At 33.1% G+C, this 18373-nt stretch overlaps 1 protein-coding gene across 5 annotated transcripts in view; it reads left to right on the top strand.

Moving 5' to 3' along the window:
* DGKB (diacylglycerol kinase beta) overlaps positions 1–18373 on the top strand; it is a 681931-nt gene that overhangs the window by 380430 nt on the left and 283128 nt on the right. For all 5 annotated transcript variants that reach the window (XM_032873966.1, XM_032873990.1, XM_032873985.1 and 2 more), the window contains one exon: positions 7252–7316. In XM_032873966.1, coding sequence (XP_032729857.1) covers positions 7252–7316 — 65 coding nt within the window. The remainder of the gene's footprint in view (positions 1–7251; positions 7317–18373) is intronic.

The following is an 18373-nucleotide window of genomic DNA, read 5'->3' on the forward strand; positions in this document are numbered from 1 at the left end:
TGATTTCTGTGCATTGATTTTATATCCTGACACTTTACTGAATTCCTGTATAAGTTCTAGCAGATATGGAGTGGTGTCTTTTTTGGGTTTTCCACGTATAGTATCATATCATCTGCAAAGAGTGATGGTTTGACTTCTTTGCTGATTTGGATGCCTTTAATTTCTTTTTGTTGTCTGATTGCTGAGGCTAGGACTTCTAGTACTATGTTGAATAGCAGTGGTGATAATGGACATCCCTGCCCTTTTCCTGACCTTAGAGGCAAAGCTCTCAGTTTTTCTCCTTTGAGAATGATATTTGCAGGGTGTTTTTCATAGATGGTTTTGATGATATGGAGGCATGTGCTCTCTATCCCTACACTTGGAAGAGTTTTGATCAGGAAAGAATGCTGTACTTTGTCAAATGCTTTTTCAGCATCTATTGAGAGTATCATATGGTTCTTGTTCTTTCTTTTATTAAAGTATTGTATCACACTGATTGATTTGCGGATGTTGAACCAACCTTGCAGCCCTGGAATAAATCCCACTTGGTTGTGGTGAATAATCCTTTTAAGGTACTGTTGGATCCTATTGACTGGTATTTTGGTGAGAATTTTTGCATCTGTGTTCATCAAGGATATTGGTCTGTAATTCTCTTTTTTGATGGGATCCTTGTCTGGTTTTGGGATCAAGGTAATGCTGGCCTCATAAAATGAGTTGAGGAGTTTTCCTCCCATTTCTATTTTTTGGAACAGTTTCATGAGAATAGGAATTAATTCTTCTTTAAATGTTTGGTAGAATTCCCCTGGGAAGCCATCTGGCCCTGGGTTCTTGTTTGTTGGGAGATTTTTGATGACTGCTTCAATCTCCTTACTGGTTTTGGGTCTGTTTAGGTTTTCTATTTCTTTCTGGTTCAGTTGTGGTCGTATATCTCTTTTTTTTCTATTGTATTTCTAAAGACCTCCAATGCCATGTCAAATAGATACTCAGCAGAAGTATCTGGGGTTGAATGAAGTCTTTCCTGTAAAGGCAAGAAGTCCAGCCTTTCTATAAGGTTTTGCTGTTCATTTCATGCCCACTTTATGTAGTTGACATAGAGAATTTGTGGTACCTACTGTCATCTTCTTATATTCCTTTTTGTTAAATTACAAATTTGGAACAACACATTAAATACAAAAAATAATGCAATTGGAATTGAGAGGATAAAGTAAGGATTCAGACAAAATTAAGATAATGCTTTCCTGAAACAAACTATAGGAATAAATGATGTATAAATTTCCTGTGCCTGCTGTAACAAATTACCACAAACTTGGTGGCTTAAAGCAATAGAAGTGTATTCTCTCACAGTTCAAGGGTCTGCAAGACCATATTGCATGCCCCTAGGCAGAAATCATGGTGTCAACAGGTTCATGGTCCTTGAGAGGCTGTAGAGGAGAATCTGTCGTTTGCCACTTCTTGCTTCTGGTGGCTGTTGGCATTGCTTAATGTCTGGCTGTGTCCCTGAAATCTCTACCTGTATGGTCACATTGCTTTCCCCTCTTTGGTCTTCAAATTTCCCTGTCTCTCTCTCTTATAAGGACACTTGTAAAGGCATTCAGGTCTTACTTAAATAATTCAGGGTAATCTCTTCATTTCAAGATTTTTAAATATTTGTAAAAGTTTTACCTTATAAGGTGACATTTCCAGGTTCCAGGGATTAAAGACAGATATATATAGGGGTTACCACTCATCTCACCTATCTGCCCACTGTCCCTCATATTTTTATTCTGTCCCACATGCAAAATATTTTCCCCTCATTTCAGTATCTCCACATGTCTTAGTCCGTTATGTCATCAACTCATGTCAGAAGGCCCTTCTCAATATCATCAGCTCCAAGTCCCAAATCTTATCATAGAAATCATTGAAATCTGTTATAGGCAAGACTCAGCAAGATTCATACGGGCAAACTTCTCTGTTGTGGGCCTGCGAAGCTAGAAAACAAGTTATCTGTTTTCAAAATAACATAGTAGATGAGTTAGACATTCCTTTTCCAAAAGAAAGTAAGTGCAAGGCAGAAAAGAATCATTGGTTCCAAGCAATATTAATCTTTAACTGGATCACATCTGCAAAAACTTTACCAAGTTCCAGTGATTAGAATCATTTTGGGTGATTCTAGCCCAGCCAAATATGAAAATGTATTACATAACTAGAATATTTAAAATAGTTTGGTATAGTTCAGAAGTAACATATAGAGAGATAGAGATGGAAATTTATTATAGAATTAACAGTGTATTCAAACAAGGAGGGAAAAGTAGATTATTAAACAAATTCTGTTAGTATATGTAATATGTATAAGTCTAAAATGATTCAAATAATACAGTGTAAAATACAAAGTTTTAAGGGCAAAACCAAAAAGTGTCCTGCTTAATTATGAAGAAAAGAAGGCTCTATCTAAAAATGACTCAAAACTCGGAAAAAAAAAAAGGTTGATTATGTCTGAAATACAAAAATTTAAAACCGTATAAGGTAAAAAAAAAAAAAAAAGTAAAAAAAATTGGGAAAATATTTGCAATTGCGTGGGTTTCTCAATGCTAGCAAAAGTATAAAAGGCCTGAAGGCAATTACCTGTAGTCATCTGTGAATTCCACAGCTTTTTCCTGTATGGTCTGGGAGGGTTCTGATCTCCATAATCCTGTTTTCTCCTTCATAAAATGTAGATAACAGTAGGTAGCTCACAAAAGTTTTGTGAAGATTAAATGAAATACTATATGTAAAGCTCTTAAAATACTGCTTAAGAGTAGTAAATATTTAATTATTACTAATTATTGTCATTCTGGTTCTTAATCTAAATAATTTTAATTTGCATAGGCAAAATGGATAAAGGACTTGAACAGGTACGCCACACAAAAATAATTAAGACAAAAGCATATGAAAAGATAATCAACTTCAGTCAGTAATAAGGAAAATTTATTATGACATGCTGAATTTTTTAACTTATTTCTTTTATTTAAAGTATGGTTTAACCAAAGAAAAAATCATTATTAGTTTGACAGCTGAAAGTTCTTCAAGGGAGACTCTAAGCATATAGTCTCTGAATATCTTTTTCAGAGAAACTTAATAGAAAAAGAGGACTCTTTTAAAACCCGGTATATATGGAGTGATTGCGAGGTAGAAACCACAAGTGGGATTCTGGAGAGTGCTCATTCCTGAGAACATGTAAGAGCTTCAAGTATGAATGGCTGTGGTAGAGCTGGAAACATCCATTAAGTCTACACCAGAGCTTTCACATCTTATATTTTCATCGTAATTGACAGACCCCTTCTAGGGAAGCAAATGGTGCCGGCTTAATTGTTTAAGGCTAAGCAAGGATACCATTGCATATTTTATTAGAATGATAAAATTTTTTAAAAAATTGCCAGGGGTTGTTGTAGATGTGAGATGTTGATAAAGATGTGGAGTAACTGGAACTCTCAAAAATTACTGGTAGAAACACAAAATGATATAATTACTCTCAAAAATAATGTGATAGTTTTTTATACAGTGAAATATAAATTTCATCATACGTCTGGGCAGTTTCAATCCAGGGTATTCACTCAAAAGATATAATCACATGTCTCTGAGAAGAATTGTGCTCAAAATTTCATAGCAGCTTTCTTCATTAAAGGTCAAAGGGCAACAATTAATAAATAAACTGGCATATCAATTCAGTTGGATACTATTTAATAATAAAAGGTGACAAACCACTTATCCTGGAACAAATGGCCGAATCTTAAAAGTACAACAATAAGTGAAGAAAGCCAGACATAAAAGAGTACTTTTAAATTCCATTTATAGGAATTTTTAGAAAAGGAAATCTACAGTGACAGAAAGCAGATCGTGTCTTTTGAGGGTGGTGGTGGGAATATGTGTAAGTATAAAAGCATATAAATGCTGAGGGCATTAGGGAACTTCTCATGGAGGTGGAAGTTTTCTATATCACGTTTGTGAAAGTGTTTGCTATTTACCTTTGTTCAAACTCATTGATTGGTACACTTTAAATTGATGAATTTTGGGGTATGTAAACAATACCTCAAAAAAATCCATTGGAAATATTTACTAGAGTTTGTTATAGGTTCAGGTATCTCAGGTATTGAGTATTTTCTCAATTTAAAATGTTATGATCCACAGAAATAGTCAAAAACTTTAGATTAATAACTTATAATACAACTTTGGATATTTAGAGTGACTTTTTTTAAAAAATTAAATAATAAGCCCTTATAGGAAAAGGAAAATCACTCATCAGAAAAATAACAGTGACAGCTAAGAAGCTGATTCTCTGATATATGAATATTTGTGTATGTATATATATAGTGTGTGTGTGTATTTATATATATATATAAATTACTACTTTCTGCTGCTTAGAAAATTAATATATTTAAATTATTTTTGCTTTAATAAAAATGAATATATTTTAATTTCTTAAATCTGATTTTAAGTTTCAAAATTAATTTAAACTAAAAGTATTTTATAATTTCAGGAAATAATAAAACCAATTTGAGAGTCATTAAATAAAACCAATTTGAGAGTCATTTAAGAATTGTGCAATTTAACTATGTTTTACTATATTTTACTTTCAGTAAAATTCTGATGTGAATATAAAATATGTGAACGCCTCAGTTATAGCAAATAATCTAAAAAAAATCTCACCAAAATACTATAATGGAGTATCAGTTACCTCTTTAAGAGATAAGGAAGCTGTGGCTTAAAGTAAATAAGTAATTGGCTCAAAGTTACAAGTCTTGGAAGTAAAAGTCTGTCTGAATTTAAAGTTTGTCCATTCTAGGGTATGGAAGTAATGTTGATTAGTTTTTGTTCCTTGAGAATGTGGCATATAGAGAAAGAAAGGGCAAAATTTATATAAAAACCTGACACTATTTTATCTTTTTCTTATTTGGTCTCCTGTTAGAGTCCTAAATATCTCTGAAATATGGATGCTGGATAAGTTTACAGTATTTGGCAGTTCTCTTTTGAGCCTTTTGAGGTATGCCAAAGGGACAGAGTCCCATGGGAATTTGGTCTGAATTCTCATCCAAATGAACACCTGCTGTCATTGTGTCTTGTCAGTCCTGTAGTCAGCAATGCCAACTCTCTCTTTGTGGTGAAACCCATTCAACACATGGAAAAGACATGCCAGTGTTCCTTACTAGTTTTTGTTTATCCCCTCCTTTACCACATGATCCATTGCCCAGCTATCTTGGAGATAGAGCTAACATTCAGTTTCTCCTTGGCTATTTGGTCTATTTGGTGTTCTGTATTTCTAGGAGTTTACTCAGTTATAGTCCCATCTAAATGGTCTTCTTCAGATACCCTCTTTTCTTCTCCTTTCCCTTTTCTTTCCTTTCTTCTTTACCCCTCTCTGTCCTTATTATGTTGCTTTCAAAAGGAAGAGACCTGTTATTGAAAAATACATGCTTATGAATCAAATTATACTACACAATCTATTTTTAAAAGTCTTCAGTTTTCTATGTTAGCAGGAACATATAATTCAAGCAGAAGTAAATCAAATGATAGTCTCCCTATGGATAACCAATATTGATCATCCATTCTTAGGACTTGAATCATATTCCTTTGCTTTTTGTTCAACTGGTCTGCTGGATGTATGCATTTAATTATAAGGTATTACAAATTGATTCGGAACCAGATTAGGGATAAAGTCAAAATAAATGGTTTTAAAACATTAATGATCAAGGCACATAATATATCACAAATAGCCCAGCTCACACATTTATTTATAATTTCATACCACTATAAAACAACATGCTAAGATAGCTATATTTATTACTTATTAATGAGAATTAAAAAAAAAAAGGAAGAAACTCCGTGACTGGATTTGAGCGCTATTGAACCAATAAAGTGAAACCATCTTGACATTCCTACTTCTTAGCAAACCAGGAAGTTGACTATCTATATATAACAAAGATATCTTAGAACATCAACCATACAGGGATTTGTTGGTAGCTTTTTAATAAGTATTTCTATGTACACCAGTCTATATCTTTGTGTTCATTTCTCTTGTGGGTTAATTCAATTACCTCATATTTTTAGAGGACAAAATGTACAGAAAAAATTACAGTGCTAGTACAGCTTTCTCTTGTGGGGAAAGGCAACTCAGTCTGCCATCTGCAGTGGGCATTGGTCCCTCTCTTGTTGTGCCTCGTGCTTTGTTATGCATGAGTAAGCACATTAGCCTTTTCATTTCATTCATTAGACTTTTAATCCTTGATTAGTGTTTTCGAGATTCTCTCAAATACACAACTTCTTTATTTCCTTTGTGTTTGTTTTCTTTCTTTCTTTTTTTCATCTGCACTATGAAACAAAATTAACAGTTAATCGCAACAATAGCCTTGTTTCTATTGAGACCACTGGTAAATATATTAGTTTCTCATTGACATGATTAATCATGTGTAGATGAAAAATGAGAAAATATCTTCTAGCCTGGACTATAACAGTGGCAACTGTTTCAAAGTCAGCAAGGACGGTCTGTGTTTTAAAAGCTTGAATCACAGTATTCCACCAATCTCACATGATTAGTGTGATTTTGTCTCATAAAAAGTCTTGAGTGGGTTTCTTAAAAGAAAGAAATCCATTAGGGTTCAGAACTGGTACCTTGGGAGTCTCGGAGGCTAGTTATTCGTCACCAATTCTCCAGAAATTTTTTTTTCTCTTTGTTGCTTTCTTTTCTCCATTAAGCAAGATAAGATAGGTCAGAAAGTTGCTTGTGGAGTGAACAATTAATAATTGCACATTCAAGACACTCTTAGAAAACTTTGAAGTCCTGTATTATGCTTAACTTTATTATATATGCAACCTCACACTATCTTTTTACTCATAATTAATCTCACAGGACTAGAAACTCCTCCACCTGATTACTTTTCCACTTGGGCCATCCTTCCAGCTATGTGTAATAATATTTTCAACTACTTTTTAACATTTATGTTCATAGACACTGTCTTAAACATACTTTGATCTTGAGGTCAAAACCAGGTAGTAAAGGAGATACATAAATTAAATAGAAATCAGTTCCTAGAAGTCAATATGACAAGTAACCAGCAGTGAAATGACATAAATCATACTTGCACTGAATTTGTGTAGATAATTCATTTTTGCCTAATTTCAGAATATCTTCTGGGCAATGATACTGTTAAGAAAGAATTCATTTAAAAATATTATTAATTAATTTTTGTCTCTTAATCTTTATTTCCACAAGGTAGTAGGATCATAAACTGCCTCATTTTTCTTTTCTATTTCTCTCCTTAGGATGCTTCCATTGCACACAGATTCCACATCATGAGAGAAAAACACCCAGAAAAATTCAACAGTAGGTAAGGTAACAAATGATAAAATTATAATTGTGGTTTGTGTTGATGAATTATGTTATGAATAGGATCACTATATGATATAAAATATTTTGAACATTAATATACTTAAAAGGCTGGATAACATTGGGTGTGTGTGTAAGTCTTGGGACAAAAGTGTGAATGAATTTAATTTTTCCTCTTTGGTTTTAATGAGACTCCAGTGAGGAATGCAGTGGTCATCTCTAGACCATTCTCATGTGTGGAAAAGAAGAATTTTGAGTGTCTAAGGTGAAATGATAAGATATATGGGAAGTCTTTACATAGTTAAGGATATGAAGAGGTGAACCTCCTAAATCCCAAAGGAAAACATGGAACTGTGATTTGATAGTGCTGAGTTACTGTGTATTTCAAAGTTGTCAGGTAGGGCCTGGTATCTTTGTACTGTCTGTCCAGTACTGGCCTCAACCAAAGGGAAAATAAACCAGAGAATTATCAATGCTAACATAAACTAATTTTAAAGATTTATTCTTTGAAGAGAAGAGCATTGACAATCAAAATTAGTTTTGCTACTATAGTAATACACATTTTTCCCTTCCAAATGTAGATGTTGAATTTTTTGGATATTCAGGGACAATAGGGAAAGGTTTGGTTTTGTATCTTCCCATTTCTAGACAGCAATCCTACTGTCTCCCCTCCATCCCCCAGAAAAATGGGACAGAAGAAGTGAATCATCTTTGCTTCAGTTATACCTACTTCTACTGTGTTCATTTCACAGCATTACAAAATCACAATCTGCCTTTCTATGCAGATACTTGATTTATATATTAATGTTCAAAGCCCAAGGCTCTGTAGCCCTGTATGTGGTGAGTTTAACAACCCTCAAAATCATAATTTATGCCATTATATTTTGCCTTTCCTCTTATAGTTGAGCCAGGTACAATTCTGGTTTAAAGAAAATGGAAGAAGTATATACATGAATATGTACATGTACACAGCATATCTTTAGAAGAATTAAAAATCTTTTTACTCTGGGTTCCTCCTGGAAAAGGGAACTAAATGGTTGGGGTGGAGACTAAATTTTTACTGTATATTTTTGTGTGTGTGAATTTTATGCCATTTGTATTATAAAATTTAGTGGAGAGCTCATTAAAATTTCATACCTGTAAGTTTTCATTTTATATAAATAGACACTTTCATTTTACAAGATTTAATTTTATTTCATGAAATATATGAAAATAAATTGATCTAACAATGAGCTCATAATCACCTTATAGTAAATTTCAGCACATATTGATATACCTTGAATGTCCTGGAAATGAACATAACTGTTAATGCACATAAAACCATATTATAAAATCTAGACTGTGCTTGCTCAGGTGCCATCCCATGAAGCATTCCTGTGTTGATATTCATATGTTAACATATGAAGCAATATGAAGCATTTCAAGTAAAAAAATAATTATTTGATAATGAGGCATGCAGTGTCCCCCATCCAGGAGTTTCACAATTTTAAAAGCCCATTAAAGACTTTAAGGGGGAAAAAAAACTTTAATGGGGAAAAAAAGTTTGATAATGTTTAAGGCATTTTTGTTCCAAGCTTAGCAGAGAAAGAGAGAGAGAGAGAGAGAGAGAGAAACAGAAGAGATGATGGCAGAGGAAAGAAAGGAGAATTCAAAGTATAGAGAAAGTATAGTAATGTATTCATGTGATAATCACATTGACATACTGTATATAAGAATGCCAGTATTTATGATCCTCTCTCAAGTGTCCAAGGTAATGAAACTTCTGTTATTCACATATATCTACGTAATTTTTTATTATTGATTGCAGTACTAATTTATGACATTCCTTCTGCCCAATGTGTGGTTAAATTCTATGTAGAGCAGTGTGTTTGTACACATCCCAAAGTACTTAAAAGGTGTAAAACTACATCCTTTTGAAGCTTATTTGTAAATTTGAGGGATGAATAAACCTTGTATAGTTTAAAGGGAATATTTCATTTGGAACAGTGCTAATACAGAAAACACCTTTTAGATTGGCATACTTCACATGTTTCTGTTGTGAGTTCAGAGAATGCCGGGTGTATAGTAGAAGCTCAATGTATTTTCTGTTTTTAGCTAACAGCTCTAAAATTGCATATGTAACCAGGTCAGTTAGGCATATACATTTCAACCTGTACTTTTGCAGATTGTCTTCACTGAGAATTACACGCATTTAGATAATACCCTAAACTATAATGCAACATATTCAGAATATGAAAATTTTCTAATACATTTTTATGAGGAATATTGTGCACAAGCAATTTCATACTTAAAAGGGCAGATTTTCAGATATCAACTCTTTCGTATTTTGAGGGATTTGCAAATGGGTTTTTTTAAATACTCCTAATAATGGTGTTTCAGATCAGATCTCTTGTCACAATAAATCATATGCCATTAATATTATCCTCTAGCATGCTCACCTTGAAATTCATTTATATTTTAAAGAACCTGATGTTTCTAACATTATCTTAAGGAAATTAATTACCAAAATATATAGTTCTCTCTATGCTTCTTCTGACAGAAATTGAAAGAACTGGGGAAGATAATGATTTTTCCGGTGCTTAGGAGAGTGCTAGTCGAGAGGTTTATATCGTATTCTTTTCCAAATTTTTATGTTAATCTAAGTTAACTGTTGAAAGGAAGTATGCTGTTTAACTTTCTAAACTTTGAGATATTCTTCAAACTGAAATCTTTCTCATTATTTTAGATTCAAACAATCCTTAAACTATTTATGCTACTATTTTTTTAATTTTTTTAAATTTATGCTACTATTATTGAGAAACCTTTATTACATGATACCAGTATTTAAAACATTAACTTGTCTATTACTATTAACTATCACGTTTGTGCTCTTGTAATTAACATACATTACTGGTTCTCCTGGTCTATTGAGAGTAGAGCATTGTAAGTTCTTCCTTTAAAACAATATTAATCATTGTATTTTGGCACACTGAAATATGCATCCATTAAAATGATCATTATAAGAATTTTGAAAAAAATATGAAACTGCTTAACTCCATGAGTGAAATCTTACAACACTGACAAGGACTTACAAGTAATATGCAAAATGGAACTAGTTATAGAATCAGTATTTGTGATGCTACAAAGAGTTATTAATATTGTAGTTATAGCTTGTTTTCAAAGAACTAATTCAAGTTTCTAATAAAAAATAAACAACACTTGATACAGTTTGCTAGCAAACACTGATAGCCCACAATATTCCACAAAGATACTATTTCACTAAGTCCACAGGTAAGTGCTTATTTAATAAGTATCTGGTCTCAAACCTCCTGAATGAGACAAAGATTGTTTTCTTAGCCTTTTTTTCAGAGGAATATACTTCATTGCTGTTCTACTTTCTGCTTTTTATGAAGAAATCTACAACTAGAAAACTGAAATTGGTGTGTGAATTTCAGTAAAGCAGTTTAACTCATCCTCTGTGTAGCAATATCAGATGTGTCGGAGGGCCTTACCCTTCACCTGTGTGAAGGAAGAAACAAAACAGACAAATTGGTATACCAGACTTATACTTCATCACTATATTAATAAACCCTAGTATAAAAGAGAAACTAAGCTCTCCAAATTACCCAAGAAATTAAGGGAAGACATGAATTTAGAAAATTTGCCTTTGTCTTTAAAATCACATTCATTCTGTGGAGTGATTATGTCTTCTACCCCCCCCCAACTTAACAGTAGACTTGGGGAGATCTTAGAGTGAGACTCTTTCTGGGACTTTAGTATCTATACATGGCATGGAACATAATGAGCCCTTTGTAGGTATTTGCTAAATGTATTTACTAAATTATTTATTACTGAGTGGTATATTTGTCTTTTAAATACCTAACTACTTTTATAGTTTACCCTTTTTATAGTGCCAAAGCTGTGATAGAAAAAATAAAGTTGAAATATGCCTAGAATGAGTCTTCATTCTAAGTAACTATTCTTTTAGGTGCTAATAATGCCTTTTTAGTTTCTCACTATGGTGTTCATGTACTTCATTTCCAAAGACCCCAGAAATATCAATAAATAAGTGAAAATCCTCCTGTTTAAATCTCTGAGGATTGTGAATGTCTTGCTAATGAATAATACAAGCTTTGTAGATTTGTTTAGCACTTATTATCTTCAACTTTATAGGTCAACAATATGTAATCATCAATCAGTTATTAATATTTTTTGGTGATAGTGAACTGAAGACAGTATAAAAAAAAATCACTCCCTCTTTTTCCCTCTGTAGTAATTTTGTAAGTTGTGTATCATATGATATTAAGCCAAAGATAATAAAGCAAATTTTGCATAAATGATAAGAAAAGATATTTTATGGAAGCAAATATTTTTATTGGTCAGAATAACTCATAAAATATCCTTATTGATCTTGACATGCCAATTTTATACCTGTATTTACTTTAAACTGTGTATATGTATATATGTTCTTAACTTGGAAATTGGATTTTTCCATATATTCTGTACTATATTATATGTGATATATTATAATTTCCAAGTTAATAGAGAAATAAAACTTACAATTTTTTTATAACTTTGTAGCTTGTTGTAGGGGCAAAGCAGACAGACAAGAATAATGAAATAAAATTGTTGATTATTATCTAGACAGAAAAGTTCCAGCTAAAATTTAAGGGTTAAGAATAAAATAATATTTCAGTAGTGATAGAAAAATTCTGTATCATAACCAGATATTTCTATTTATTTTCTAAAGCTCAATGAGAAGTTGTTTTTCTGAATTCAGTAAAATAAATTTTTTAGAGCTTTAAGAGGAATGCTCAAATTCTGTCATATCATGATGGCATCTTCATATATCAGATCTTCCCCATATACTATAAATATTTTTAATGTGTGTTTAATAAAAGCCAGTTAAACTTATCTTTCAATAAATTTCATGATATAACGTTTTAACATACGTATCTTACTTATTTTTTTAAGTCAATTACAATATGGCAAATAAAACAAGATATTCCTTCTGTTTTATCTCTGAATGTTTTTAGTACATATATTTATAGACTTTCATTTGTAGGAATACATCTTTTCTTACACTTTGAAATTATAAAATTTTACATAATAACTTTTATTGGTATTTTTAAAAATCTGTAGAATAATCGATTTTTAAATTAAAGACATATTCACACTCCATTAAGAACAATGTAAGTGAAGACAGAATGGAGTCTGCATTGTCTTTAAGGCATTTGACCTCACTTTTGCAACCATCAGTAAAGACAGCTTCATTATTGTATAGTGAAACATTTTATTTATTTAACAATGTACACAATTCCACTTTATGTAAAGGGTACCATCTTTTATATACTAGGGAAATAGTACTACTGATATTAAAAATTAAACATTTTTATTATTAGTATCCTGAATAAAATCTATATTTACTAGAAAAGTTAGTGTTGTACAGGGACCTTTTGGACAAAATTATATTCTTGTGAGAATTCTGTATCCTAAATCATTTTTTATGTTTTCCTTTTCTGTATACCTAACCAATTTTTGTCTTTTCAGAAAAATAGAAAGATACTCATTTTTCGTTCTCACTTAGAATGACTACTCAATTATATCTTTTAGATAACATTCCTTGACATTTTTTGTGTCAGCATTATTACTAAATCAGTCTTTCTACATGACTAAACTGTGGTCTGTGTATAAGCCATTTAGTGCATAGATAAATAGGTGGATTGGTAATATACAGACTTACATAGATGTATGCATATATATCCGTGATGCATAGATTTATATATATGTGTACCTATATGTTTTCTGAGAGTTTCACTTTTTCATATTATGTAAATTTTTCATAACTATATGTATTCTTATTATACATATATTTATCATATAAGGCTTTTAAAATAATTTACTAGTAGTTGTGCTATCCTCTTCATATATTTTCATTTGTATGTTGAAACACATTTGGATATTTCATCTGAGCAGGTAGCAATATGAATGGTTATATGAGTCAGAGTTGTGTGCATACTGATATAGGACATTCAATCCACCTGAATCTTCCGGCAGTATTTCCCGGTTTCATTAAATCAGAATACTCACTTTTGTTTCCAGGCTGTTCAAAATCATGTGTGTAAGATAGTTCTTTGGAATGGAGTGAGAACTTGAGGGTAAATAAGGAAGAGATCCATTGACTTTTCTTCCTTCCTTTTTTGCCTCTCTCTGATCTCTCCAAAGTTCTTATTTCTGCTCTCATTCTCTTTTTTTTTTCTTTACTCTTGCCACTACAGCGGAGTAACACAACTATCAGTGAAGATCCTGAAGTTTGGATAAAATAGTGCTCATCTGCTATTGATTTGGCTGATTATTTCTTTTGCAGACACTTATTAGAGGAGCTCTTTTTATATGATGGACATCTAGCTAGTCACTGAATTTTCCTATCTGTGAGGCAAATGAGGAAAATGAATTTGGGGTTACATAGGAAGCATAGTGATAGGTTGTGCAGAAAAATATAGACAGGAAGAAAAGGTTACATTGTATTAATACAGAGGAGAGGATATTTCCTAGGGCTCCCAAGTTGATGACCATTTAGCTCTAAATGATGTATATTGAAGTAGGGGCCACTTATATGTTCTCTGATTTAGCCGAGGAAGGAAAAACATTTATTTCTAGTTTCTGTTTGCCAAATACTTACATTTTATTAGTATCATTTTCATGCAAATATTCTAAAAATTTTCTGTTTGATTTTGCCTTTCTTTTCCTGGGATTTGTGTTTTTGCTTTACATGTGTTTTGCATGTGTTTTATGCAAAAGTTTCATATACACACACTCACATACACACACACAAGCACATAGTCACTTCCTAGGATACCAAATTAAGAAAAGAAATTTGTGAACTAACAGTAGTTAATTCAGGGATGTCTACAAAATCACAACTGAATAATCCAAGATACAGTGAATTTTCCTGTAAGAAAGAGTACGGAATGGTTAAGAAAGGAGTTTAGGGAAAATATTTCTACCCATTATTACAGATTCGATGCCTACATGAAAACTTTTGGGAAATATTTGTGAAATTAAAACACAAGTAAATTATTTCTTGTTTGTTATAAGATGACATTATATACACATACATATGTATATTTGTGTATAAATTTCATTTTTAGATTTACATATGTATAGTTATATACATATGTAAATTTCAATTAGTGTATAGTAAATAAATGATCAATTTTTAGGCAAAAACAAAAGATAGGCTTAACCAGCAGTTAAAGCTGATGTTTCTGGGAATCTTATCCCTAGTTTACAAAGTGCTTTTGTATTTAAAAGCGCTAAAGGTCCCATTTCCTTTGTATCCAGGCCCATTCCCTTTTTTGGATTGGTCTGTGGAACTATAACAAGAACCAGTTGTGCTCTGGGGACTGAGGGGATCCACTGAACTAATGAGACAAGGGACAGCTGACTTTGGGGAATGAGCATTGACCAATGTCAATGACAGAAATTTTTCTTTGGACATTCATAGATATTTGGAGTTGAATATCACCCAGCTGTTCTGTTCTTTAGTGTAGATACAGCTAGTTCCACATAAATTAATTTGATATTAAGTTTAAATATCTAATTTATAATATCCATATGCTTTAGAATTCAGTTATCAATAATATAATAAAAGTGTTTTTTTGGTTATAGAATAAACTCTCTTGATTCTTGGTAGAAATAATCCCTGGGAACAATTTTGAGAACCCTTTTTATATCACCTTTTTATAGGACATATTAAGTATACAGTAAGTCTATCTTGAACTCTTTCCAAAGAGGTTAATTACCTCATTATAAGGTAATTTTACCTAGAATAATCCTCTAACATGGCTAATTGGAACTAATTTGGTGTTCTCCATTGCCTCCTGTTCTACCTGAGCATTAGTAACTGACGCCTTTCTTTTGGGAATACATATTCTTATACAGATATGTTCAGCATTATTTTCTGACTGAGAGTAATTAATCCTAATATATTAATCTCAAATGGCTAATGTACTTAAAAAAAAAAAGAATAAGAAGAGTTCCCGGATATAAATTTTTTTGAAGAGAAAAATAATCTCACTTAGGCAACATTTTGAAGTTTGTATATTCTGTTTTATATTTCTACATGACTGGTATTTTCACCAAGTAGAGAATCTTACTTAAGCAACATATATATATATATATATATATATACACACACACACACATACACACACACACACACAAGTCCTAAAATATGAAGAATTTATTTCCTTAGTGGGTAAGATTTCTGGAGAGAATTAGAAAGTATAAGTACAACATCTTGATTTATTATGATTTTTAATTGTAATTTCTCTGTATTTTCTCTCTTCTCATCTTTGCTTCTAGCAAGAAAAATACCAGAAACTCTGTATAGCTTTATTCTATTTTTTTTAAGATTTTATTTTATTTTTAAAACAATTTTTTAAAAGATTTTTATTTATTTATTATCTGACAGAAAGACAGCAAGAGAGAGAACACAAGCAAGGGGAGTGGGAGAGAGAGAAGCAGGCTTCCTGCTGAGAAGTGAGCCCAATGAAGGGCTTGATCCAAGGACCCTGGGATCATGACCTGAGCCAAAGGCAGACACTTAACCACTGAGCCACCCAGGCGGCCCTAAGATTTTATTTGGCAGCATTTATAAGGGGCCAAAAATATGCTGAGAATTGTCAAGGTATCCCTGTTTCATAACAAACTATTTGCCATCATATAACTAGGGTTCACTATTCTTTACCCATTAAGATTGTTCCTGTGTCGTCTATACCCTCACTAATGGCTTCCTAAGGCTTCCTCATTGTCTACCTGTCCCTTCTAGATTCTGTTCATCCTTCAGTTCTGAAGCAAATATTGTGGCAACATTTTACTTCCACGGATCAAAAATCTCTTCTGTTTTCTCTGGCTACATAACAAAGTACTTGAAAGCTTTGCAATATAAAATAGCTGTTTTATGTGCGTAGCTTCCATGGGTCAGCAATTTGAACAGGGCAAAACAGGGATGACGTATCTCTTTCATCATCTCCAGGTCCTCAGTTGGGCAGACAGGATTGGAAGGGATTGGATTGGCTGGAGGCATAGTTACTCTCGAGTCTAATTGCTGATGCTTGTTGTTGGTTGAAATTTACCTGGAGCATTGTGTTGGTCAGTGTCCTTTCCTTCCTCTATCTTTTGTTCCATCCAAGCCATAACAGTTTAGATGATGCCTGTCCACACCGGGGAGAGTCATCTACTTTGCTGAGTCCACCAGTGTAATGCTAATCTCATCCAGAAACTTTTACACACACACACACACACACACACACACACACACACACACACACAATGTTTAATCTGGACACCCTGTGGTCAGTCAAATTGTCATGTAATATTAACTGTCAGAGTACCTGCAGTTGACTTCTTTATGTGGCCTGGGCTTTCTCAGTGTGATAGCTTAGTACGGCCATACCTGTGAATGGCAAGCTCAGGCCTCCACAAGTGAGTGTCTCAAGAGAACAGGAGGAAGCTATATGCCCCTTTTTCACTTAGCTTTGGAAGTCTTAGAGTTTCATGTTTACTGTACATTTATAGACAGACTTTCATGATCACGAAACTTACCGACTGTTTGGCATTGAATATTAATCCTGCATATATTTCTTTACCTCATTCCTCTCCATCCTTAGAGTACCCATTTCTAGTATTCCCCCATTCTTTTCAGGCCTTCTTGATTTACTCTTAGAAGTGACCCTGACTTCTATTTCAATAAGAAGAAATTAAAAACACCCCATAGTAAGTGATGAACTTAACTCCCAATACCAGAGCAACAATGCATTTGCATCCACATCCATCCTTCCCTCAACCTTTGAACGCAGCATGTAAGCTAGCTATCTCTTAGTCAAGGGCCAGTGTGCCTTGTGACCTATGTCCTCTCTGTCCCACAGCCACCGTCTATTTCCCTCAACCTTGGACTGGACTTTAACCCTCTCTCCTACATCTTCCCTGTCCAACCACTCCAAGTTCTTTTCTAACAGCTTCCAAACAAGCTATGCCTAGTTTCTCTTCATTGTTAACAAAAAAAAAAAAAAAAAAAAGGTCTCCTGATCTTGCTTTTCTTCAGCTTACCTCATGTCTTTTATCATTTTCACAACCAGACTCTGAATAAATTATCACTACTGTCCGGTTGCTCATTCATTCCTTTTTGAAAAACATTCCAATCGGATTCTCTTTATGTGTAAGTGAAAACTGTTCTTACACACACACACACACACACACACATAGTTTTATATATATATATATTTTTTTTTTTTTTTTGGCCTCTACAGAAATTGAATTTGAATTTGTCATTTACTCTCATCCTAAAACTTCTGCTTTGGTCCATAAAATACACTGTTTTAACTGTTCCGACTCAGTGTGAATTTATTTATGACTTCCTTCTGTCTAATTAATCCATAATTGTTCTTGGTCCTCAGAATTCTGAGATAACACTCTTCCTTAGTTTATCTTCTCAAATCTCTTCAAACTTAAAGATTGATCTTTTTTTTTTTAAGATTTTATTTATTTATTTGACAGAGATCACAAGTAGGCAGAGAGAGAGAGAGGAGGAAGCAGGCTCCCTGCTGAGCAGGGAGCCAGATGCGGGGCTCGATCCCAGGACCCTGGGATCATGACCCAAGCTGAAGGCAGAGGCTTTAACCCACTGAGCCACCCAGGTGCCCCAAGATTGATCTTTTTAAAATGCTTTCTTTTCTTGAACCAGCTAATTGCTCAAATCCTTACTAGGCCCTCGACGATCTGGTTTCTGGCCTGACTTTGGGCCTTCTCTCTGAGTTTTGTCTTCACCTTTTGTTATGTCTGCCTTTCCCAGCCTTTTACATCAGCGATTGCTCTTCAATAGACTGAAGATACCTGCTTCCATGCTGCTTCCTAAGGATAGTGCTCCCTTGTTCTGCCATCTAGATCAGGCTCCCAAATCACCCTGCACTTCCTTTTTGTAGAATTTGTAGAGGACTAATACTTGAAATATTACTTGGTATATTGTTTTAAATTCCTTCATGTATTTTGCTTTAACTATCTGGCCTATCCTTTTCC

The sequence above is a fragment of the Lontra canadensis genome, unplaced genomic scaffold, assembly GCF_010015895.1.
Source record: "Lontra canadensis isolate GAN:19392208 unplaced genomic scaffold, GSC_riverotter_1.0 scaffold2, whole genome shotgun sequence".
Taxonomy (NCBI): Eukaryota; Metazoa; Chordata; class Mammalia; order Carnivora; family Mustelidae; genus Lontra; species Lontra canadensis.